This window comes from Hylobates moloch, unplaced genomic scaffold, assembly GCF_009828535.3.
Source record: "Hylobates moloch isolate HMO894 unplaced genomic scaffold, HMol_V3 SCAFFOLD_22, whole genome shotgun sequence".
NCBI lineage: Eukaryota > Metazoa > Chordata > Mammalia > Primates > Hylobatidae > Hylobates > Hylobates moloch.
This window is the reverse complement of record NW_026652297.1, coordinates 2,533,708-2,559,225: the sequence shown is the minus strand read 5'-3', so window position 1 is coordinate 2,559,225 and position 25,518 is coordinate 2,533,708. Positions and strand designations below refer to the sequence as shown.

The window sequence follows — 25,518 nt, the reverse complement described above, 5'->3', positions numbered from 1 at the left end:
GAGCCACTGCACCCAACAGAGTCTGTTAAGTTTTGCCTAAACTTCCATTTTTTAGGGATCATTGCTGTGATTGATACATATGAAGTTGCTCATCTCAAAAATGTATTAACCTTCGTTGAATTACAGACTGTATACCTTCTCACTTGTATGATTTTTTTATTTTTATTTTTTGAAACAGTCTCTCCCTCTGTTGCCCAGGCTGGAGTGCAATGGTGCAATCTTGGCTCATTGCAACCTCCACCTCCTAGGTTCAAGCGATTCTCCTGCCTCAGCCCCCCGACCTGAAGACATTTTTTAATATAAAATACCTAGAAATATCCTGGGCGCAGTCGCTCACACCTGTAGTCCCAGCACTTTGGGAGGCTGAGGTGGGCAGATCACTTGAGGTCGGGAGTTTGAGACTAGCGTGACCAACATGGAGAAGCCCCATCTCTACTAAAAATACAAAAAAGAAATTAGCTGGGCATGGTGGCGCATGCCTGTAATCCTAGCTACTTACGAGGCTGAGGCAGGAGAATCGCTTGAATCCGGGAAGTGGAGGTTGTGGTGAGTCGAGATCGCGCCATTGCACGGCAGCCTGGGCAGCAAGAGTGAAACTCCATCTCAAAAAAAAATACGGGATGAAAAATAATATACGTCATTTTGAATGTATAGCTGAACATAAGAAGTAAGGAAAATCCCTAGAGGGAACTAAAGAACCCAGAATAGTGAGCCTGAACTATTAATAGGTAACTGTGGCATGTTTTGCCAGTCTCAGTAATACACGGGTTTTACCACACAATGCCATTAAGCCCAGTTATGTCAGCACTTTTGGGAGGCTGAGGTGGGAGGATCCTTTGATCTCAGGAGTTTGAGATCAGCCTAGGCAACATAGTGAGACCTCATCTCTACAAAAAATAAAATTAGCCAGATGTGGTGGCACATGCCTGTGGTCCCAGCTACTCAGGAGGCTGAGGCAGGAGGATTGCTTGAGCCTGGGAGGTTGAGGCTGCAGTGAGCCGAGATCACAACACTGCACTCCAGCCTGGGTGATGGCAAGACTGTCTCAAACAAAACCAAAAAACCCAAACAAAAAGATTGGAACTGAGATCTTATGTAAGCTTGCCCTTTTAAAAATGTTGCACCTTCAGGGAAAGGGTGAACTAGAATAAATCTTCCCACTGACCGTTTTTTTTTTTTTTTTTTTTTTGGAGGCGGAGTCTCACTCTGTCAGGGTTGGAGTATAGTGGCGAGATCTTGGCTCACTGCAACCTCTGCCTCCCAGGTTCAAGCAATTCTGTCACAGCCTCCCAGGTGGCTGGGATTAGAGACATGCACCACCACGCCTGGCTAATTTTTGTATTTTTAGTAGAGACGGAGTTTCACCATGTTGAACAGGCTGGTCTCGAACTCCTGACCTCACTCAAGTGATCTGCCTGCCTCGGCCTCCCAAAGTGCTGGGATTACAAGCATGAGCCACCACGCCTGACCCCACTGACTTTTGAACACAGTATTCTTACTATGTGGGTTTAGAGAGATACATTTAAAGGGTAAAAAGAATTGCAAATCTTAAATTTTATTCAGTGGTTTTACCATTAGTAATATAGTAGTAATATTATATTGTAGGGTTGTTATTATCTTATGAGTATTATCAAAATAAAGCAAATCAGTGAATAATGTTTTTAGGAACTAAAAATTTGGTTGAGAAGAGATACATGTTTAAAATAAGATGAGAAAAGATCTTTTAATAGTATATTTGAATTGAAGATGTCAATGTGAACTCATTTTTTAACAAAAAAAATCTCCTAGTTTCATCCACAAAAAAAATCTGAAAACAATGACTCCCCAATAGCGATAAGCACACCTAGCTCCTAGATACTGGTTTCTCTCTCTCTCTCTTTTTTTTTTTTTGATGGAGTCTCACTCTGTCGCCTAAGCTGGAGTGCAGTGGCACAATCTCGGCTCACTACAAGCTCTGCCTCTCGGGTTCACGCCACTCTCCTGCCTCAGCCTCCCGAGTAGCTGGGACTACAGGTGCCTGCCACCACACTTGGCTAATTTTTTTTGTATTTTTAGTAGAGACGGGGTTTCACCGTGTTAGCCAGGATGGTCTTGTTCTCCTGACCTCGTGATCTGCCCACCTCGGCATCCGCCCACCTCGGCCATCTAAAGTATTGGGATTACAGGTGTGAGCCGCCGCGCCCAGCTACTCCTAGATATTGGTTTCTAACTACCATTCCTCATCAAAAGGAACCAGAGCTTCTTTGAGAAATAATCAATTTTGCATTCTGCAGTAAGACAAGAAATAAAAATTGTAAGAATTGGAAAGGCAGAAAAAAACTGCTGTTATTTGGCCAGGGGCAGTGGCTCATGCCTGTGATCCCAGCACTTTGGGAGGCCGAGGCAGGAAGATCACTTGAGGCCAGGAGTTCAAGACCAGCCTGGGCAACAAAAGAGGACCCCTACCTCTACAAAAAATCTTTGTAGCCAGGCCTGGTGGCACCTGCCTGTAGTCCCAGCTTTTCAGGAGGCTGAGGTGGGAGCATTGCTTGAGCCCAGACGTTCAGTATTGCAGTGAGCTGTGAATGCACCACTGCACTGCAGCCTGAGTGACACAGCGAGACCCTGTCTCAAAAAACAAATGAAACCCCTTCTGTTATTTATAGGCAATACAATTATCTACATAGAAAATCCAAGAAAGCTACAAATTAATAGGACTAATAAGAGTTCATCAAGGTTGCTGGATATAAAATGGATATATAAACATGAAAACAAAATATACAATTATTGTAAATTGTGCGTGTGTGTGTGTGTGTGTGTGTGTGTGTGTGTATTTTTTTTTTTGGAGACGGAGTTTTGCTCTTTCGCCCAGGCTGGAGTGCAGTGGCACAATCTTGGCTCACGGCAACCTCTGCCTTCTGGTTTCAAGCAATTCTCCTGCCTCAGCCTCCAGAGTAGCTGGGATTACAGGCGCGTGCCACCATGCCCGGCTAATTTTTGTATTTTTAGTGGAGACGAGGTTTCACCATGTTTGCCGGGCTTATACTTCTGACCTCATGGTCTCGAACTTCTGACCTCATGATCCACCCGCCTCGGTCTCCCAAAGTGCTGGGATTACAGGCATGAGCCACTGTGCCCAGCCCTTTTTTTTTTTTAATTGAGACGGAGTCTTGCTCTGTTGCCTAGGCTGGAGTGCAATGGCGCTATCTTGGCTCACTGCAACCTCCGCCTCCCGGATTCAAGCGATTCTCCTGCCTCAGCCTCCTGAGTATCTGGGATTACAGGCGTGCGTCACCATGCCCAGCTAATTTTTGTATTTTTAGTAGAGACGGCATTTTTCCACCTTGGCCAGGCTGGTCTCAAACTCCTGACCTCGTGATCTGCCCGCCTCAGCCTCCTAAAGTGCTGGGATTACAAGTGTTAGCCACCATGCCCAGCCATATATTTTTAGTCTCAAAAAAATATGAAATACAGGCCAGGTGTGGTAGCTCAAGGCCTGTAATCCCAGCACTTAGGGAGGTGGAGGCAGGCAGATCACTTGAGGCCAAGAATTCGAGACCAGCCTGGCCAACATAGCAAAACCCCATCTCTACTAAAAATACAAAAATTAGCTGGGCATGGTGGCATATGCCTGTAATCCTGACTACTCAGGAGGCTGGGGCACGAGAATCGCTTGAACCTGGGAGGTAGAGATTGCAGTGAGCCGAGATCACATCACTGCACTCCAGCCTGGGTGACAGAGTGAGACTGTCTCAAAATAAATAAATAAGAGATGCATTTATCAACATGAAAAAAATCTGAAACAATAATGCTATGTGAAAAAAACAAATTGAAGATAAATATATATGATGTAATATTTATGTATTTATGTAATGCAAAATAATAGTGTATATTACCTATGGATATATGCACATATCATAAAAATGCAAAAGCACGTATGGAAATAATACCAAGTTCAGGGTAGAAATCTCTAGTGAGACGAAGAAGGGAAATAGGACTTATTAGGTGTTCATGGGGGCTTCAATTATATTTATTTTGTTTTAATAAACTCAGTGTCATGCAGTGGGTGTCATTATGTTTTATATGCCTGACATAATTTATAATTTAAATTGTATGAATTATCTTTATTTTACAGTTAAATGATACAAGGTAAAATATGTTTCAAAAAATCTTACACAAAAATCTAAGTTGTTATTGTTGCTAGTTCATTTACCTTTCCACCTTTCTCTACGGTATGCTAAAAATGAGGAAATATTGATACCACATTAATACCTGATACTGAAATTAAACCGCTTTTTCTTTATATGAAATCTAGCATATAACTTCTATTTCTAGCAATGTTCTGCATTTCTAAGTTTTGAAATTAATTTTTCACATGCTGTTATCTCTCATCTATTAATCATTCCCAGTGAGATGGTTGTATGTGCTGTCACTGACACTAAAGAGTGATACATATTGTTAAAAATGAAATATCACTCTTTTCGTTATTCTCTGTATAGGCCTCAGCTGCCTAGTGACCTACTAATGTTAGAATTAAATGACCCTGTCATCTTTTCCAGATAAATGCGGTACGTGCAATAGTTCCTAATAAGAGCAACAATGAAATCATCCTGGTTTTGCAGCACTTTGATAACTGTGTGGACAAAACAGTACAAGCATTCATGGAAGGTAATCCTGACTTAGTTTTAAAAATAAATTTATATTTGCTCAAATAGAATTTGCTTCAGACTTTTATAACATTCAGCAATTCAGTGATTCATAGATGATATAGCAGACCCCATGAAAACATAACATACCATGTACATTTGACGATACCTCTTTCAGCCCTAGAAGCTGAAACAAGCTATGTGGTGTCTGTAATAAGAGACAAGCTGAGGAGACTCCATTGTTTCACGCTAAATGTTCTCTAATGGTATTTAAGAGGAAATCATGTGGCCAGTGGTATAAGGGACTTGATTGGACTTGGGTTGAATAAGAATTTAAGAGACTCTTAATAACAAAGTAGTGATTCAGTGGCTCACCAACAGATGGCAAATTCAAGGACTCAGTATTGTCTTCCGGATTCTAATATCGTTAGTTTGGCTGTGGCAAGTGACTCAAATGTGTGGGTTTGAATTTCCTTGTCTAATATGTAGAAGAATGGCAGGCTTAGTCAACCCTTCAGATTTATAACATTGAGAAGTGTTTTATAAACTTCCTTCCATGTAACCTGTTGGAGAAAAACTATCTGAAGCTATTGCGTCTTTGAATAGCAACATCAGGTTAGGTCTCCCTGTTTTTATTTTCCTGAATCTGCCAACATAGGATACACAAGTTTGAATATTGTAAAGTTTTTCTTTATCTTCATCTTTTTAAAAAATAATGTTAGCGTTTTGGTCTAGGGTAATGTACAGCTGTCTCCAAAACAACATAGCCAAGGTGGGTATGTAACTGGAGGGGAAGGGATGGCACACTTGGCTAAAACCAGTGTGCCATCCCCTTTGTATTTAGTCTAAGATGTATGGATAAGAGAATCTTCAAAATGGCCCAGCTACATTAGTCTCTTCTTAGAAGAACTTACCGAGGAAATTACTTGGAGAGGAGGGGTCTAAGTAGGCAGGTATTCCAAAAGGGAAGCATGGCATGATTACCTCATTACATCACTTTAGACCTGATCCTTAACTTTAACTTTCCATTAGGATCTTTGTAAATTCTCCAGCAATTACAAAATGGGAGGACGCTGACTCCTGCTTGACTACTGTGTGTGTGGTAGGAGACAAAATCTGTAATTGGTTTCTCTTACAGGTAGTGCCAGTGAAGTACTCAAAGAATGGACAGTAACAGGCAAGAAAAAGGTAAAATGAATTACATTTAACCGCATGATGATGTGTATATTATTTTTAAAAATTTAGACTCTGCAAAAATATTTGAAAGAAAAGGTTTACATACATATCTTCAGTTTACCTGGTTAAAAAACGTCTTTGGCCGGGTGCAGTGGCTCACACCTGTAATCCCAGCACTTTGGGAGGCCAAGGTAGGTGGATCACTTGAGGTCAGGGGTTCAAGACCAGCCTGGCCAACATGGTGAGGCCCCGTCTCTACTAAAAAATAGAAAAAATTAGCCAGGTGTGGTGGCACGTGCCTGTAATCCCAGTTACTCAGGAGGGTGAGGCAGGAGAATAACTTGAACCCAGGAGGCAGAGGTTGCAGTGAGCCGAGATTGGGCCACTGCACTCCAACCTGGGTGACAGAGTGAGACTCCATCTCAAAAAACAAAAAAATTCTTTGACACTGAAACATAGCTGTGTCTCGCAGAGTACCACACAGTCCTCTCTGTGTGATTTAAGGCAGGAAACAATGACTTTGCCATGGTGCAGTTATTAGACAGGGGTGAAAAAGAGAGCAAATCAAGGAAAGCAGGAGAAAGCGATCTCATTGAGTGGTTTTCAACCATATTCATACTATAAATCAGTTAAAACAGTTCAGATTTTTGGTCAGACAACTGGGTTGTAGTCCTGATATTAATGAGCTTTGACATAAAGCTGTTAGATACTGGCCAGGCGCGGTGGCTCATGCCTGTAATCCCGGCACTTTGGGAGGCTGAGGTGGGAGGATCACTTGTGCCCAGGAGTTCAAGCCTGGGCAACATGAATGAGACCCGATCTCAAAAAAGAAAGCTATTAGGTGCCTTGCAGAGGGGTCTGATGTTTCACTTTGGGAGGTAGAAGGCACTCAGGCTGTGAGATCAGTCAGAACTGGATTCCTTCCCTGTTCCACTATCTACTGGCATTGTGACTGGTATTGCTTAACATTTGTGCCTTAGTTTTCTCATCTCTAAAATAGAAAAATAGTTCTAATAAATACAAATACATAATACAATGCCTAACATATTAGTTCTCGTTCCTTTCTCCTTATTTACTTAAAATCAGATGCTTTTCCCAAAGGATACCAGCTAGTCTCAAAATTCTTCCCACAGCTCTGCACCGTAAAGGTAACCCCTTTAGGAAATGCTTGAAGTATGGATTTTAATCAAGTATCTCTGTGAAATCTGTTTGGGGTGTTCTTTTCTTTATTAAGTCAGTGCTGGAGTTCTGAAATGCTTTCTTGATGACTCTTACATCACTTTTTAGGAGTCCTGTCAGGTCTTGAACAAAAACCAGGCTTGGCCTCAGCGACGCTTGAGAATTTTTTCCAAGGGTTACCTAATACTACACACATTCTCCTGAAGCTCTTCATACCTGTAGTTTTGAATATTTGTTTAACTTCTTCCCGCTGCTTTCAACCTACATAGATAACTGTGAGTGTCCTGGAAAACACCAGTTTCTTCTTTTTTTTCTTTTCTTTTTTTTTTGAGATGGAGTTTTACTCTGTCGCCCAGGCTGGAGTGCCATGGCGCGATCTCGGCTCACTGCAGCCTCCGCCTCCTGGGTTCAAGCAATTCTCATGCCTCAGCCTCCTACGTAGGGCGGGACTACAGGTGCGTGCCACTGCGCCTGGCTAATATTTGTATTTTTTAGTAGAGACAGGGTTTCACCATGTTGGCTAGGCTGGTGTTGAACGCCTGACCCCAAGTGATCTGCCCACTTTGGCCTCCCAAAGTACTGGAATTACAGGCATGAGCCACCACACCCAGCCAACACCAGTTTCTTAATTTATTAGCCCAGGATTATAAGTTATTAGTGATATAAGATGTGCATGGAGCTGGAAGAGGATGTGTGTTAGAGACACAGACATTCCTTAAAATTTGGAGAAAGAAATATGGCTTCAGTTTAGCAGTCCCAAATGCACAAATCCAGTCCAGTCCACTTAACTGTTGGGATTAGTCCAATAGGATGTGACTGTGAGTGGGATAGTTATGATATACATGACCCAATGATATGAAAACTTAGCCAGTTCACGTGGGGGAAAGTGAGAAAAAGAAAGATGAGGCCGGGCACGGTGGTTCACGCCTGTGATGCCAACATTTTGGGAGGTCGAGGCAGGTGGATCACTGGAGGTCAGGGGTTTGAGACCAGCCTAGCCAACATGGTGAAACCCCATCTCTACTAAAAATACAAAATAATTAGCTGGGTGTGGTGGCACATGCCTGTAATCCCAGCTACTCGGGAGGCCAAGGCAGGAGAATCGCTTGAACCTGGGAGGTGGAGGTTGCAGTGAGCCGAGATGGCACCATTGCATTCCAGCCTGGGCAACAAGAGCGAAACTCCGTCTCCAAAAAAAAAAAGAAAGAAAGATGGGAGCTGTTAAGGAGAAAAGTTTATCTAGAGTTCAGTCATGTTTCCGCTGGAGAGGGCCACAGAAGGGACTTGGGGAAAAATTGATTCAGTTATTATCAGCCTAGCCTTAGGAATAGAATTAGGTGTTGCCAGTGGAGCTACGAGTTTGACAAAACAAAAGGTAAAGGACTTTTGTTTGTTTATTTTAACTTTACTATTTGCCTGTGCAATATACTCACATGGCTCAGAATTCAAAAGTACGAGAGTTAATACACTGAAACATCTTTTTTTTTTTTTGAGATGGAGTGTCACTCTGTTGCCCAGGCTGGAGTGCAGTGGTGCAAGCTCAGCTCACTGCACCCTCCACCTCCCAGGTTTAAGTGATTCTCCTGCCTCAGCCTCCCGAGTAGGTGGGATTACAGGCATGTGCCACCACATCTGGCTGATTTTTGTATTTTTTATTAGAGATGGGGTTTCGTCATATTGGCCAGGCTGGTCTCGAACTCCTGACCTCAGGTGATCCACCTGCCTTGGCCTCCCAAAGTGTTGGGATTACAGGCGTAAGCCACTGCACCCACCCAATACACTGAAACATCTTTATCCCATCCCTGTTCCCCAGCCATTTGGTTCTCCACCCCCAAAGCAAACAGTATTTTCAGTTTCTTATATATCTTTCAAGATATTTTATGCATATATAAGTAAATAAGACCATTCTCCTCTTTGCCTGCTTCCTTTTTTCATGTAATATATCTTGGAGCTTATTCCATGTCTCAATATATAAAGAGCTTTCTTGTTTTTATGGATACATAGTCATCCTACTGTTCGGATGTGCCACAGTTTATTTAAGCAGTCGCCTATTGATCAACATTTGGGTTGTTTCTAATCCTGTGCTATTAATAGTGATACTGCAATGAATAACCTTGTGTATATATAGAAATCACTTTGCATATGTGTTATTCTCATCTTGAATAAATTCCTAGAAGTAGAATTGCTAGTCAAAGAGTATGTGCATTTGTAATTTTGATAAGCATTACTAGATTGTCATGGAGAGTACCACTTTACACTCCCAGAAGTAATACATGAAATGGCTGTTTCCGTATACCCTCAACCTTTATCAATTCTACAGTGTTAACATACTTTTTGACCTTTGCTAATCTAATAGGTGAAAAATGATAATTGCAGTGCAGTTTTAATTTATATATCTCTTATTAGACTGAGGTTGCATATCATTCTATATACTTACAGCTTATACTGTTTTTTTTCTATGGGATTATTTTGCTTTTTCTGAGAACTCTGTATATATTTAGCTTTTTGACTATAAGCTGCACATATTTTTTTCACATTTTGTAATCTATCTTTTGATTTTGTTTAAGGTAGGTTTCGTCATGAAGAAATGAAATGTTTTATATTTATGTGTTTGAGTTTATCTAAAGTATAGGATTTTACATAGTAAAATTTTATTTTAGGCAATAGTTCAGCATATGTGAAAATATTAAATTTCTGAAAGAACATACAAGAAATTGGTAACACTGGTTACCTTTGAGTAGCTAGAGTTACCTCTCTAGGTTGCAGGGGAATCTTTTTTTTCTTTTCTTTTTCAAATTCTTAATAACTTTAGAACAAAAAGAAGAAAAACAAACCGAAACCTGCCGCAGAACCAAGTAACAGCATCCCAGATTCCAGTAAATCAGTTTCCATTCAAGAGGAACAGTCTGCGCCTTCCTCAGAGAAAGGTGGTATGAATGGCTACCATGTCAATGGTGCCATCAATGACACTGAGTCTGTGGACTCACTCAGTGAAGGTTTGGAGACACTTTCAATAGATGCCAGAGAATTGGAGGATCCCGAGTCTGCCATGCTAGATACACTGGATAGAACAGGTGAGTTTATTAACAGATTTTGAAAAAGTTGCATTCAGTTGATAAACAGGGGTCTCCTCGTTGAGAAAGCAATCAATTAAATCTAGTTAGTCTTTTTTTATCCAGTGCTTGCTGATTAGTCTTTTTACTTTTTAGTTTTTGTTACTTTTTGTCTGAGTCACATTTTGTAATTATCAAAGGCCTAGAAAAAAATACAATTTTTTTTTTTTTTTTTTTGAGACGAAATCTCGCTCTGTCGCCCAGGCTGAAGTGCAGTGGCGCGATTTCAGCTCACTGCAAGCTCCACCTCCCGGGTTCACGCCATTCTCCTGCCTCAGCCTCCCGAGTAGCTGGGACTACAGGCGCCTGCCACCACGCTTGGCTAATCTTTTGTATTTTTTTAGTAGAGATGGGGTTTCACCATGTTAGCCAGGATAGTCTTGATCTCCTGACCTCGTGATCCGCCTGCCTCAGCCTCCCAAAGTGCTGGGATTACAGGCGTTGGCCATCACGCCTGGCTGAAAAAATACAATTCTTGTTCCATTATATTTTAACTCCTGTCTAAATCAGTCTTGTGGAAATCATCTAACTTGAACTCTAGTGTTCCATTATTGGAACACTGAGCATGTGGGAGTTACTCATATCCTACTGCTCAAGGTCATCGCCAAGATCTGATTTTTCCACTCATGCAAAAATTCAAAAAATTGCAGCCTCCGGCATAAATGGGTTAATAGCAGAGAAATACCTCAGTATTTAGAGACTATAGAAGGTGACTTTAAGTTGTTTTTTAAAAATTGTGGACTTATTCAGGAAGATGATGATGTTGTTATTATTATTCTAAGACCCAACACAGTGAGAAATATATAATAATAATGAAAATTTCAGCTTTTGTGAGAACTAGGTTGTTGGTTTTTATAGTCTCATTTGTTTTCTAGTGAAGAATTAAGATTAGTGTTAGTTGTAAATTCACATATCTTGTACCTTTCTTTGTTAACCATTTTTTTGAGGGTAAGATACTGGAAATTTCTCTTTTAAAACATTACTTGTTAATCCAGTTCCCCTGCCCTGCTGCTCCTGGCTTTAGAAGTGTAATGCCAATGTAACATTTATGCGGTGCTGTTTAGGTGTTCTTTTATTGATTAGTATACACACATACACAAAAAAAGACTTAGAGAAGAACATTGCACTGTCTCAAACCAACAATAGCCAGTGGTTTCCATTTTTTTCTGAACTAGCTTTCCTCTCATTTCCTAACTCTTCCTAACTTATTACACTTCTGTCCCCTAGAGTGTTGTTGTTTGTTTGTTTGTTTGTTTGTTTGGAGAGACCCGGTCTCTCTCTGTTGCCCAAGCTGGTCTTAAACTCCTGGGCTCAGGTGATCCTTCTGCCTCAGCTTCCTGAATAGCTGGGATTACTGGAGTGAACCACCATGCCTGGCCCCTAAAGCTTTTTAAATTCTTCTTTCCTCGAGAGAGTGTAAAACTCTTTTTTTCTTAACATGGAGGCTTGCAGAAGTTGGTGATACTGACTTTCTTTGATTCCTTGTGCCAGTTACAGAGAAACTACCAAGCTACAAAGAAGCCACAGAGCCACAGGGATTGAGCTCCCTATCTAAAGATGTGTTGCCACAGACTCTTCTCTTCATTCCGGATGCCACTTAAGGCTAAGCCCGAAGCTGCCGATAGCCATACCCAGCTGATTCTGATCTTTGTTCTATTGTTTCAGTTGATTTTGTTTACAGTCTTTTAAGAGGCATGGTTTTGCCTCAAACATTTTTACCTGTTTTCTTTGTGTACTTAAGAATGATTGGTTTACTCCTAAGTTGTGCTCTAAAGTGCAGTCCGCTTTCTTGGACAGGACCCATGCTGCAGAATGGTGTCTCTGATTTTGAGACCAAGTCTTTGACTATGCACTCTATTCAGAATCCTCAACAACCCAGGAATGCTGCCAAATCTCTCTCAAGACCTACCACAGAAACTCAGTTTCCAAATATGGGGATGGAAGATGTTCCCCTCTCCACCAATAAAAAGCTAAGTAAGTCAGAGGCTCACCTATGAGAGAAAATGAAAAATCTGTGTTTTTGGCTAAAGAGGGCAAATTATCTCTGTTGCCATAAATAAGGTTTCAGAAGGGCATCAGTTAATACTTTTTCCGTTTTCCAGACGGTGACTGACTACTCAGCCCTTCCCCTAACCTTTGTGTACACAGTTGGAGTCTGAAAGTAGTTTAAATGCTGTACAATCTACTTATGATGACCCGTTTTGTGAATTAAAGTCAAACTCTACTGCCAGAATGACTTATCTGCTAACATTAACCTGTTTCTTTATTTGCTTTATTGCAACGTTTTTGTGCTATTTCTTTCATTTTTATCTCCTGGTTGACCCAACAAGTAAAAGCTCTACCTTCTCTGACATTGACTTTTTTTTTTCCCCGAGACTGAATCTCACTCTGTTCCCCAGGCTGGAGTGTAGTGGCGCAGTCTTGGCTCACTGCAAGCTCCACCTCCCAGGTTCATGCCATTCTCCTGCCTCAGCCTACCGAGTAGCTGGGACTACAGGCGAGTGCCACCATGCCTGACTAATTTTTTTGTATTTTTAGTAGACATGGGGTTTCGCGGTGTTAGCCAGGATGGTCTCGATCTCCTGACCTCGTGATCCGCCTGTCTCGGCCTCCCAAAGTGCTGGAATTACAGGCATGAGCCACCGCGCCCAGCCAACATTGACATTTTAAAGAAATATTTTCACTCCTCTTCATAACTTCATGCTCTTACTGAGCTAGAGTCCTCTGACAGACTCTAGCTTTAAGTAAGATCATTTTCTCTTAAGTATGTGGCATTGACTGGTGATAGCTCTTTGCTTAAAAAAAAAAAAAAACTACAATAATCATTTAAACAAACAGCCAGTAATTCAGCAGACAGAGGTAATAGCCTGTGTTTCCTATATCTGAGTTTCATACATCTAAGCATGGTGGTCCACTCCACTAAACAAATGAAACATAGAAATATAAAGGACACTTGTAATCAGTAGCTCTTTATGGAATTATTTATTACACATGAGCCAAATTTTAATTAGGTAAGCTCCCCTTTTTCGTTGTTCTGGTAGCCCTCAGCCTGTTGCAGATCAGCAAGTTTGAGACTATCCAATCAAGCCTATATATATATATACATATATATACATATATATACATATATATACATATATATGCATAAGGCTTGAAAGCTTTTAGGTAGATTCTAAAAAAATCAAGTTGAGATGAAGAAGAATTTAAATTAAAAAATTGGAAATGCGTATCTTGGCATAGTTACAAACTTTTTAGATCCATGTTTCCAGCAATCAATTATATATGTAATTTGGGGATTGGTGAATATAGAAAGGTAAATAGAACTCTTGGAAATTGGTTAAAATGTGTTGAGTAGGTAAATGCAGTCCATCTTTTTCTACAGAGCTGGCTTCCTCATATATACAGTGCTTCGAAGTGTACTATACAGAGAGAACATTTTAATTTTGTAATGTCCACATGGTGAATTATATTCTATTAAATCCTGTAACTTAGGGAATTTTGAAAATTTGGTACCTTTTTTAAAGTCTTTTTTCTCTGTTTCATTTCATTTTGGATAGTTTGTAAAATTGCTGTCTTCAACTGTATTCATCTTTTAAGTTTCTATTCTGCTGTTAATTCTATGCAGTATATTTCTCATCTCTGGCATTGTTTTATTTGTCTCTAGAAGTGCAACTGGGGTCTTTTAAGATATCTTCCATGTCTCTTCTTACCATGCTTATGCTTTCCTCTACCTTCTTGAACATATGGTATCTTTTTTTTTTTTTTTTTTTTTTTTTTTGAGATGGAGTTTCACTCTCGTCGCCCAGGCTGAAGTGCAATGGTGTGATTTCAGCTCACTGAAACCTCCACCTCCCAGTGATTCTCCTTCCTCAGCCTCCCGAGTAGCTGGGATTACAGGTGCGTGCCACCACACCCAGCTGATTTTGTATTTTTAGTAGAGATAGGGTTTCACCATGCTGGCCAGGCTGGTCTTGAACTCCTGGCCTCAGGTGATCCACCCACCTTGGCCTCCCAAAGTGCTGGGATTACAGGCGTGAGCCACCACACCTGGCCCTATGGTATCTAATTATAATAGCTGTTTGATGTCCTTTTCTACTCAATTCTATCATCTGTGTCATTTCCGCATCTGCCTCTGTGATTGATTTTTTCTCTTCCTTATAGGTCATATTTTTCTGTTTCTTTTAAGCTTTTTTAGGTGGGACTAGAGCAGCCTTTTGTTTAGAGCTAATTTTGCCCTGTTGCTGAGGCAGTATCCTTCCAACTACTCTGCCTGCCATGTATTGTGAGGTTTTTCCACTCTGGCTGGTGTGAGCACAAACTGTCCCTGGCCTGGTGAGCTCTGGGGATTGTTCTGCCTAGTTTTTTTGTTTTGTTTTGTTTTTTTGGTGTTTTTGTTTTGTTTTGTTTTGTTTTGTTTTGCCTGTTGTCTTTCCAGTCTTGGGTAGTTTCTTTATACTCATGCACTGGTCCACACTCAGAGTCCTCTGTGGATCTCTGTGCAGCTCTCTTGTGTGTAGCTCTTTCCTCACCAATACTCTGCCCCAGAATTTCAGCCATCTTGGCCTCTCCAAATTTCCAACTTTGTCCCTTCAATTCAGGGAGCCCACCAGGCTGTTTGGGATTTCTCCTCCCTGCATTGTAGCCTAGAAACTATTGAGGCAGCAAGTTGGGGCAATCATAGGCCTCACTTCATTTGTTTCTGTTGTCTCGGGAAAAGTACTACCTGTTACACATTGTCTGAAAACCATTGTTTCATATATGTTGTCTTTGTATGTTTTTAGTTGTTTAAGATAGAAGAATAAATCCAATTATTATTATTCCATCTTGACCAGGATCCTTTTTTTTTTTTCCAAAAATCTATAAAAACATGTTTTTCTCGTTGGGGAAGGTGGTTATTTAGGGAAGATTCTTAGTCTACATGACATTTGGCTTTGGTGTTCAGATCCAACTTTCAAGTTACCTATATAATTATTCTTTTTTTTTTTAATCTTTCGGTTTTTTTCCCCAAGGTTCCAATATTGAAAAGTCTGTAAAAGACCTCCAGCGCTGCACAGTGTCTCTTGCACGGTATCGAGTAGTAGTTAAAGAAGAGATGGATGCCTCCATTAAGAAAATGAAACAAGCCTTCGCTGAATTGGAGAGCTGGTAAGTTAAGCTGCATTTGATATCAGTAGCATAAAAATGATCATATATAAATATAAAGATGGTCAGCCATTCCCCAAGTTCTTTCATTCGTGACTAACTACATAGTGGGAGAGACTTATAAATCCTATGGTATATTTAGCTTTCTGCTTTGTTCTATTTCTCTTGGTCACAGTGTGAGAATGGTACAGATAACTCAACAATGCTATAGAAATGAGCCGGAGTTTAATATTGTTTGAAAAGGGACACATAATTATAGAGTAGATCATATACTGTAAAGTCTCCTTTTAAACCAAGATCCTATAACAAATGACATGATGTTTTTAAACAAAATTATAAAGTAGAAAAAATCTGTCTTTGCTTTCCTACCTTCTTCCATCCTTTTTAATGTATGCCACTCCAATAAAGTGCCCTTTTATTAATTATTATTATTATTGTTTTTTGAGACAGGGTCTTGCTCTGTCTGTCACCCAGGCTGGAATGCTATGGCATGATCACATCTCACTGTAGCCTCAGCCTCCTGGGCTCCAGCAATCCTCCCACCTCAGCCTCCCAAGTGGCTGGTACTATAGGCATGTACCACCACACCTGGCTCATTTTTTAATTTTTAAATATTTTGTAGAGATGTGGTCTCACTATGTTGTCCAGGCCAGTCTTGAACTCCTGGGCTCAAGTGATCTGCCTGAAGCTGGGTAATTTATAATGAATAGAGATTTATTTTTTACAGTTTTGGAGTCTGAGAAATTCAAGGTCAAGGGGCCCACATCTTGGCAAGGACCTTGCTGTGTCATTCCATGGCAGATGGCAGAAGGACAAGGGAGCATGCATGGGACAGCCAAAGAGGGCCAAACTCAATTTTCTAATGAACCCACTCTCTCAATAACAAAATTAATTTATTTGTGGGACTCTCCCCTCATGACCTAATCATCTCTTAAAGGTCCCACCTCTCACCACTGTAGCATTGAGGATTAAGTTTCCAACACACGAGCTTTGGGGATCACATTCAAACCATAGCAATATTCTAATGTTTCCTGGAACACTAAAGCTGTTTTAACTGTTAGATATTAAGGTGTTAACTGATATTTATTTTTTTGTTTTGTTTTGTTTTGTTTTTTGAGACGGAGTCTCTCTCTGTTGTCTAGGCTGGAGTGGAATGGCCCAATCTTGGCTCACTGCAACCTCCGCCTCCCAGGTTCCAGCGATTCTCCTGCCTCAGCCTCCCAGAGTAGCTGGGACTACAGGCATGTGCCACCATGCCTGGCTAATTTTTTGTGTGTTTTTAGTAGAGATGGGGTTTCACCATGTTGGCCAGGCTGGTCTCGAACTCCTGACCTCAGGTGATCTGCCCATCTCTGCCTCCTAAAGTGCTGGATTACAGGAGTGAGCCACCGTGCCCAGCTGGTGTTAACAGATGTTTAAACTCTAGCTTCTTTGTGGGAGGTATTTTATAAGGGATTTTTTTGAAACTAGAAAAGATTTAAGGACCATATTAAAATGACAGGAAGACAAGCAGCTAGGTTGATGTTTTGAGACTTAGAACTTGTTCATTATATGTATTTTTAGTAACTGTCTAGATCTGAAGTATGACAGGAAGTGTTCATGAAAAGAACAAACAAACCATCCATGCTTTCTTGCTGCCTGTAGACTGTTCCCTCCGGTTATACCTAACTGTGTCTCTGTTCACAAATTTAGTCTAGTCACTTTTGCCACAACATATAAGAGACAGAGGAGAGTGTAGGTCCCCTCAGTCCTCCTGGTCTCTGGAATTGCAGAGGAGTAATTAATCAAAATGAAATAATGCCTCCAAAAAGTTAAATCATCAGAACCAAAACTTACTTTGGGGCTAGATAATTCATCTTAGTCTACCCATGCCTTGTCCTGAACTCTAAGTTTTACTTTTCAGGTTTTATGGCTAGGAATTTAATGTCATGTCTTCTGTTTTTCTCTGTTTAAGACAGGGTCTGGCTCTGTCACCCAGGCTGGAGTGCAGTGGCACAGTCATGGCTCACTGCAACCTCCACCTCCTGGGCTCAAGCCATCCTCCCACCCTCAGCCTCCCTAGTAACTGGGACTACAAGCATGTGCCACCACACCTGGCTAATTTTTTAATTTTTTGTAGAGATGAGGTTTCACCATATTGCCCAGGCTGGTCACCAATTCCTGGGCCCAAGCAATCCTCTCATCTAGGCCTCCCAAAGTGCTGGGATTACAGCCATGAGCCACTGCGCCCGGCTGTCTTCTGTTTTTCTTGACACGTATTTTTGCTCCTGCCAGATTACTCATCGTCTCAAAACTTAACATTCACGTTTCCTCTTCCATCTACGAGTTAATGCCACTTTCCCAGCCTGAAAATGTTCTCCTATTCCTCTGTATTTATCTAAATCCCACCATTTCTCCAAACTCTCCTTAAATCAAGGTCTAACTTCTGGAAATTCTTTTAGGTAACTATTTTTCTCCTTTCTGAACCTCTAGGAGGAAGCACCATGCCCTTTGCACTGCATTCTTGTCATATAAGATATTGTTGGCTTGTTTAGAAAATAAAGAGCTGGCTGGGCACAGTGGCTCATGCCTGAATCCCAGCACTTTGGGAGGCCAAGGCGGGCGGATCACAAGGTCAGGAGTTCGAGACCATCCTGGCTAACAAGGTGAAACCCCATCTCTACTAAACATTCAAAAAGTTAGCCGGGTATGGTGGCTGGTGCCTGTAGTCCCAGCTACTCGGGAGGCTGAAGCAGGAGAATCGCTTGAACCCAGGAGGAGGAGCTTGCAGTGAGCCAAGATTGCGCAACTGCACTCCAGCCTGGGCGACAGAGCAAGACTCTGTCTCAAAAAAAAAAAAAAAAAAAGAAAAAAGAAAAAAGAAAGAAAGAGCTAAGTGTCGTAGGTCATCACAACTTTGCTTTGATAAGCCTCTGGTCTCCATGATTGTTCAGCTTACTGATTACTTAGTCACAGGATCTGATTCCATTCGGAACAAGCTTGAACCAGGAAACACAGTTCCGGGAGAGAGATTTGTGAATTCCTGCTGACTTGGAACCCAGCCAGGAGGAGCCTCCTTCAATGAATGACAAATGAAATGGTTTCCTACCTGGGAACTGTGTATTTAGGATTGATTAGCTGACGTAACAACCAGGTCAATTTAACTTGAGGAAAGAGATTACCTACCCTTTCCTGCTAGTATAAAGCCCTTTGCTCTGGTTGATTGAGTTTATAAACCACCTTATTTCAATGTTCCTTGTAGCCGCTACTTGAAGATATAATTGGCAAGTGAGCTAACTCCATTTGGCACCAAACCACAGCTTGGAGTTAATGTCAATTAGAAAGACATTTCTGTGTTGGTTATAGCATAAAAGAAAAGCAAACAGTTCTAACAGATCTGCCCCAGTAAAAGTACATTACCCCTGACAGGGCACTAGGGAAATTATACAGATAACTCCTTTCACTTTGATGTGGAATAAAAACTGACACACCTATAGAAAGGTAAACTCAGAAGCATTCTAATGTATAAAACTTAAAATTTCTTCTTATTGGTGACTTAGCAATAATCATCCCTAGACCCAAGTTTACTTGACCCAACTTTACTTTTCTTGTTAATTAATAATATTTGTCTGCTTTTCATTGTTGGAGCTGCTGGTTGACTTAAGTTTAAGGATATTAAGGAGGCAGGATATGGAGTGGAACATGAAGCTAGAATATATAAACTCCTTTGGAAGACTGTCATATAATGTGTTGATGAAAAATGCCAACGGGATACACACTCAGCTTCTCTTTTAAATAAAAAGTTTCAATTTTATGAAAGTCAAAAGGTATTTTTTAAAAGGAGAAATGGGTAAGAGAAAAAGATTATCAAGAAATTTGACATTATACATCACAGAAAGTCATGTAAGTTTATGGTTAAGATTTTGAAATTTTTCCTGATTCCTCTATGTCCTTTTATTGGCTTTTTTTTTTTTTTTTCTGTTTCTTTTCTTTTTTTTTTTTTTTTTTTTTGAGACAGGGTCTCTGTTGCCCATCCTGGAGTGTAGTAGTGCCATCATGTCTGACTACAGCCTCCCAGGCTCAAGGGATCCTCCCACCTCAGCCTCTTGAGTAGCTGGGACTACAAGGTGGGTGCAACCACGCCCAGCTAATTTTTGTATCTTTTGTAGAGATGGGGTTTTGCCACATTGCCCAGGCTGGTTTTGAACTCCTGGGCTCAAGCGGTCCTCCTGCTTCAGCCTCCCAGAGTGCTGGGATTACAGGTGTGAGCCACCTTGCCCAGGCCAGAGCTTTTTTTTAACGTTAAATCAAGCTTAGTCTTACCAAAGGCTTTTAAGTCCTTACACTTAAAGGCCACATATAGTTGCTGAAAACTTAGGAATCATTTTATGAACCAAACTACCTCCAAAATGTTATCTCCGAAAATATCTAAAATGTGTAGAAATAAAGGAATGTGCTAATGTAATATGTATTATCAAAAATGTACATAGCACTGTAGTTCTAAATCATTCTTTGGTTTTTGAAGCTTAGTATGTTGATGTCTTGTTTCTACTAGTACTTGACACCATGGTTCTTGATTTTTTTTATTTAAAATTTAACTCTAACCATCTGTGAAAATAATTACAAGTTGAGTATCCCTTATCTGAAATGCTTAGGACTAGAAATGTTTTAGGTTTTTTATTTTTATTTTTTTCAGATTTTGAAATGTCTGCAGAAACTAGTTGAGCATCCCTAATCTAAAAATTCAAAATCCAAACTGCTCCAATGAGTATTTTCTTTCAGTGTCATGTCAGTGCTCAAAAAAGTACAGCTTTTGAAGCATTTTGGATTAGGAATGCTCAACCTGTAATAACATGAAGAATATTTTACTGAACCTGTTCCGTTATATTATTGGATTTTTTTAATCCTGATTTCTTTTCCACAAAGTAGGTATTGCTAATTCTGTTTTACTGAAAATAAATGTATGTCTTAGGTTAAGCAATTTGCCTAACATAAGTTGCAGATCCAATATTTGAATGTATATATTCAGACTCATTAACCTATGATTTTCATCTCATACCTCATTGATGGCTCACTTCCCCCACTAAAGCTTGGCAAGGCTAGAGACTGTTGGCACATGTTATATTACAGACAGTTCCCTACTTATGATGGTTCAACTTAACAATTTTCTGACCATATGATGGTATGAAAGTGATACACATTCAGTAGAAAGCATACTTTGTATACCCATACAACCATTTTGTTTTTCACTTTCAGTGTAGTGTTTAATAAATTACGTCAGATATTCAACACTTCATTATAAAATAGGTGTTGTGTTAGATGACTTTGCCCAGCTGCAGGCTAATATAAATGTTCTGAGCATGTTTAAGGTAGCCTAGGCTAAGCTTTGATGTTCAATAGGTTAAGTATATTAAATGCATTATCAACTTAAGATATTTTCAATTTGCACATCCCTGTAATCCCAGCACTTTGGGAGGCTGTATTCGTCTGTTCTCACACTGCTAATAAAGACATACTCGAGACTGGGTAATTTATCAAGGAAAGAGGTTTAATTGACTCACAGTTCTACATGGCTGGGAAGGCCTCACAATCATGGCTGAAGGCAAAGGAGGAGCAAAGTCACATCTTACATGGTATCAGCCAAGAGAGCTTGTGCAAGGGAACCCTCATTTATAAAACCATCAGATCTTTTGAGACTTACTACCACAACAGCAGTATGGGGGAACCACCCCTATGATTCAGTTATCTTCACCTGGCCCCACCCTTGACACTTGGGGATTATTACAGTTGAAGGTGAGATTTGGGTGGGGACACAGCCAAACCATATCAGAGGCCAAGGCAGGAGGATTACTTGAGTCCAGGAGTTCAAGACCAGCCTAGGCAACATAATGAGATCCCATCTTTACATAAAGTAACAAAATTAACTGGGCGCAATGACACGTGCCCATAGTCCAGCTACTCAAGAGGATCACTTGAGCCCAGGAAGTGGAGGCTGCAGTGGGCCATGATCGTGCCGCTGTACTCCCACCCTGGGTGACAGAGCAAGACCCTGTCTCTTTAAAAAAAAAAAAAAAAATTGCGATTTACAGTGGGTTTATTGGGACATAACCCCATTGTAAACTGAGGAGCATCTGTATTGTTTACTCTTCAGCTTAAAGGCTGTGTAACAGAGAAACCCCAATGTAGGAGAATTTAGGGACTAAGGAACTTAGTCATTATGAAACAGGTTAGGATGAGAAGCACCAGGATTTAGGCTGAGCCTATGAAAGTATTTTTTAAATTCAATAAAGCAAAACTATAAGCATACTCCATCTGAATATCCAATGTTCTTTTGATTATGTGATTCAGAAGGTCCTAAATCACTATTATTCTTAAGTCACAACTTGTAGTGCCTTGTGATTCTGGTATTCTTCAGGTCAGATCAGAGTAGCGGGAAAGGTTTTAAGATTAAAGGCAGGGTCACTGTAGGGTGGGGTTAATTAGAAAATATTTCTTTGGGGAAATGAATCATCATCAAGCCATGTAAAAAGCATGGTATTTACACTGGCGGAAAGTTTGGGGTGGAACACTGCATTTCAGAGATATGAGCAGAGGCATAGAAGGGACACATAGGGACCACACACAGTCTAGCTGTTGCTATGGGGCAATAGTGAAAGTAGCGAGGGATGAAGTCAGACGCTGAGGTATAATGAGAGCATTTGATGGCGGGATCTGAATTTTGTTTTTTCCTTTTTTTAAAGATTTCATTATTCCCTCTTATTTTTACTATATTGCCCATAATTATAATCGTTTTATTAGATATAAGTAAAACTCAAAATTCTACCACCTTAACACATAAGTAATTTTTATTTTCTGCGTTCCCTTGTGTTCCTTATGTATATTCATACATATTCTTGAATAGTTGTAATCGTAGTGAGAGTGTAATTTCAATGTGTTCTTTTCACTTAAAATTAGTTTGATTCATCACTTCATAACTGCCTACACTGTGTTAGTGTGTATACATGTTTATTTAATAATTTCTGTACAATGAATCTGGAATGTATAATGATTTACCAGTTAATACGATTGCATTTTACTAAAGAGATATTCTGCTGAAACTGAGAAATCAACGATTGCATTTTACTAAAGAGATATTCTGCTGAAACTGAGAAATCAAGGTGAATACAGGAATTAAAATAATTGCTGCTGCTATTTACTGAGCTCACTAAGCTTTTATTGTATGTCAGTAACTTTTATGTACAGTGCTTCTAATCTATATAACATTATCACTTGTGGTATTATGTTCATGTTATAGGTGAGAAAGATGGGCACAAAAATATTTTACCCAAAGATACTTTTACACTACACCATTATTTTGTTTTCTGTCTTACCACATATTCCTGTTTGCTTTATTCTGCAGTGTTTACCTTCCTACGCCACATGTTTTCACCTTTCTGTGGTTTCTGGAGCTTTTAGACATTGGTGTCATAATTCCAGTTTCTTTTTTTTTTTTTAGACTGAGTCTCATTCTGTCTCCCAGGCCGGAATGTAGTGGCGCAATATCGGTTCACTGCTACCTCTGCCTCCCGGGTTCAAGCGATTCTCCTGCCTCAGCCTCCCGAGTAGCTGGGATTACAGGCGTGTGCCACTACACCTGGCTAATTTTTGTATTTTTAGTAGAGACAGGTTTCACCATGTTGGCCAGGCTGGTCTCAAACTCCTGACCTCGTGATCCGCCTGCCTCGACCTCCCAAAGTACTGGGATTACAGGCATGAGCCACCGTGCCCAGCCAAAATCACAGTTTCAAATGAGGATCTGGTCAGCCACTCACTAAGGGGGCTTAACACTCCAGCCATTTTTATTTTGTTTTATTTTAATTTTTATGTTTTTGGAGAGACAAGATTCCACTTTGTTACCCAGTCTGGTCTTGACCTCCTGGGCTCAAGTGATCCTCCCACCTCGACCTCCCCAAGTGCTGGGATAGCAGGCATGAGCCACTGTGCCTGGCCCTGGCTCAGCAATTTTTTTTTTTTTTTGTAACCAACCTAAAACTTGAGGCTGGGCGTGGTAGCTCATGCCTGTAATCTCAGCACTTTGGGAGGCCAAGGCGGGTGGATCACCTGAGGTCAGGGGTTTGAGACCAGCCTGACCAACAAAGTGAAACCCCGTTTCTCCTAAAAATACAAAAATTAGCTGGGCCTGGTGGCGTGCGCCTGTAGTCCCCACTACTTGGGAGGCTGAGACAGGAAAATTGCTTGAACCGGGGACGCAGAGGTTGCAGTGAGACGAGATCATGCCACTGCACTCTGGCCTGGGCAACAGAGTGAGACTCTGTCTCAAAAAAACAAAAAAACTTGAACAACATACTCCTTAGCAATACAGATTGTTACTGGTTCTTTTACCTTAAGCAGAGTATAAAATATCATCGAGTCACATGATCTCCTGGATTAGCTTGTAACTGAGGTGCTTTTGACCATTGGAAAAGAACAGAAAGAAAGGTTACTCCGTTGAAAGCCTGTCACATGAGAACTGTGGCTTATGTTCACATTCTAACTTCCTTTTTTTTTTGAGACAGAGTCTCCCTCTGTCACTGAGGCTGGAGTGCAGTGGCACGATCTCGGCTCAGTGCAACCCTTGCCTCCTGGGTTCAAGTGATTCTCCTGCCTGAGTCTCCCATGCAGCTGGGATTACAGGCACATGCCACATTTTTGTACTTCTGGTAGAGACAGGGTTTCATCATATTGGCCAGGCTAGTCTCGAACTCCTGGCCTCAAGTGATCCTCTGGCCTTGGCCTCCCAGAGTGCTGTGATTATAGGCGTGAGCCACAGCGCCTGGCCTTTTGGGGAGGTTGAGGTGGGTGGATTACTTGAGGTCAGGAGTTCAAGACCAGCCTGGGCAATATGGTGAAACCTGTCTCTACTAAAAATAGAAAAATTAGCCGGGCATGAGTAGTGCACACCTGTAATCCCAGCTACTTGGGAGGCTGAGGCACGAGAATCGCTTGAACCCTGGAGGCGGAGGTTGCAGTGAGCCAAGATTGCGTCACTGTACTCCAGCCTGGGCGACAGTGAGAACCTGTCTCAAAAAAAAAAAAAAAAAAGATTCTAGATTTTGAGCAAATAAAATTGAGTACAAATGTTTTCTGACAATATTATTGAATGGTTTTGCGTATTATTCCTTGAAATAATTGACCTGTGGAATTGTCAAGAGTTGCATTTCCATTTTAATATTATTTTTCCAATGCAACAGTCATAAACAAATAATTAACAATTTTTTGGTACCAATAAATTATTGAAGGCAAGAGCTAGAATCTCTAACTGCGTGTTAGATATCTGTATATTAATTAGAGGACTTGCTTCAAATGATGGACACAATATGTGTTAGAGATATGAATGGGGATGCTTCAGTAACAACTATTCTGAGCAACTAAATTATGCAAAAGCTTTAGAATAAATTGGCTGGGTGCAGTGGCTTATGCCTGTAATCCCAGGCAGGCAGATCACTTGAAGCCAGGAGTTTGAGACCAGCCTGGAAACATGCCAAAACCCCATCTCTGCTAAAAACAGAAAAATTAGCTGGGCATGGTGCTGCGTGCCCATAGTCCCAGCTACTCGGGAGGCTGAGGCAGGAGAATCACTTGAACTCAGGAGGCGGAGGTTGCCATGAGCCAAGATCATGCTATTGCACTCCAGAGCGAGACTCTATCTCAAAAAAAAAAAACAAAAAAAACACATAGAATAAGTCGAGCAAACGTCAACGTGGTAAGGAAGTCCTGAAAAGGAAGGAAGGAAATATAGAACATTTAGTTACCAGTCTTTTTCTTTAGTAGCAGGGAGCAGTCATCCAAATCTATCTTTCATGATTGAAGAAAGGATATGGAAGTTCTCAACACTGAATAAGGCCCAGGCTTAATAAGAACTAGTGTTGTTCCAAACAGGTTCCCAGCAATATTTAGCTGAATTTCATTAGCAATTTTAGAATCCAGTCTGCCAGATGCTTGGTGCTTATTATGGCATATTTCCATTCAAGAAAGCCTTGAGAGAAGCTTAGTACCCTGAGGTATTGGAGTGAGCAAGGTAATAGAGAGTCTGCATGAGCCTTTCATCACTCTCTGGGAGGACTCATTGCTTGCCGTTCTGGCATCTAAAAACCATTACCTCACACCACAGGTACTTTTGAACCTCTTGGCCACACATACGTACTGGGACCATTGTTTAGCTCAGAAACAGATGGAAAACTTTAGCTTAAGTTTCTGTGTTAAAAGTTGTGTTACAATAGATTATTGTTTTTAATTGTAAAAAATGCCTATGTTGTTATCCTTCT

The 25,518-nt window shown here is 40.7% G+C and overlaps 1 protein-coding gene across 3 annotated transcripts in view; it reads left to right on the top strand.

The window, feature by feature from the left end:
- Window positions 1-25,518, top strand: part of SPATS2 (spermatogenesis associated serine rich 2) — a 156,337-nt gene that overhangs the window by 114,362 nt on the left and 16,457 nt on the right. For all 3 annotated transcript variants that reach the window (XM_058433467.1, XM_032143937.2, XM_032143936.2), the window contains 5 exons: window positions 4,539-4,647; window positions 5,764-5,813; window positions 9,793-10,054; window positions 11,891-12,067; window positions 15,103-15,238. In XM_058433467.1, the coding sequence (XP_058289450.1) occupies window positions 4,539-4,647; window positions 5,764-5,813; window positions 9,793-10,054; window positions 11,891-12,067; window positions 15,103-15,238 (734 nt within the window). The remainder of the gene's footprint in view (window positions 1-4,538; window positions 4,648-5,763; window positions 5,814-9,792; window positions 10,055-11,890; window positions 12,068-15,102; window positions 15,239-25,518) is intronic.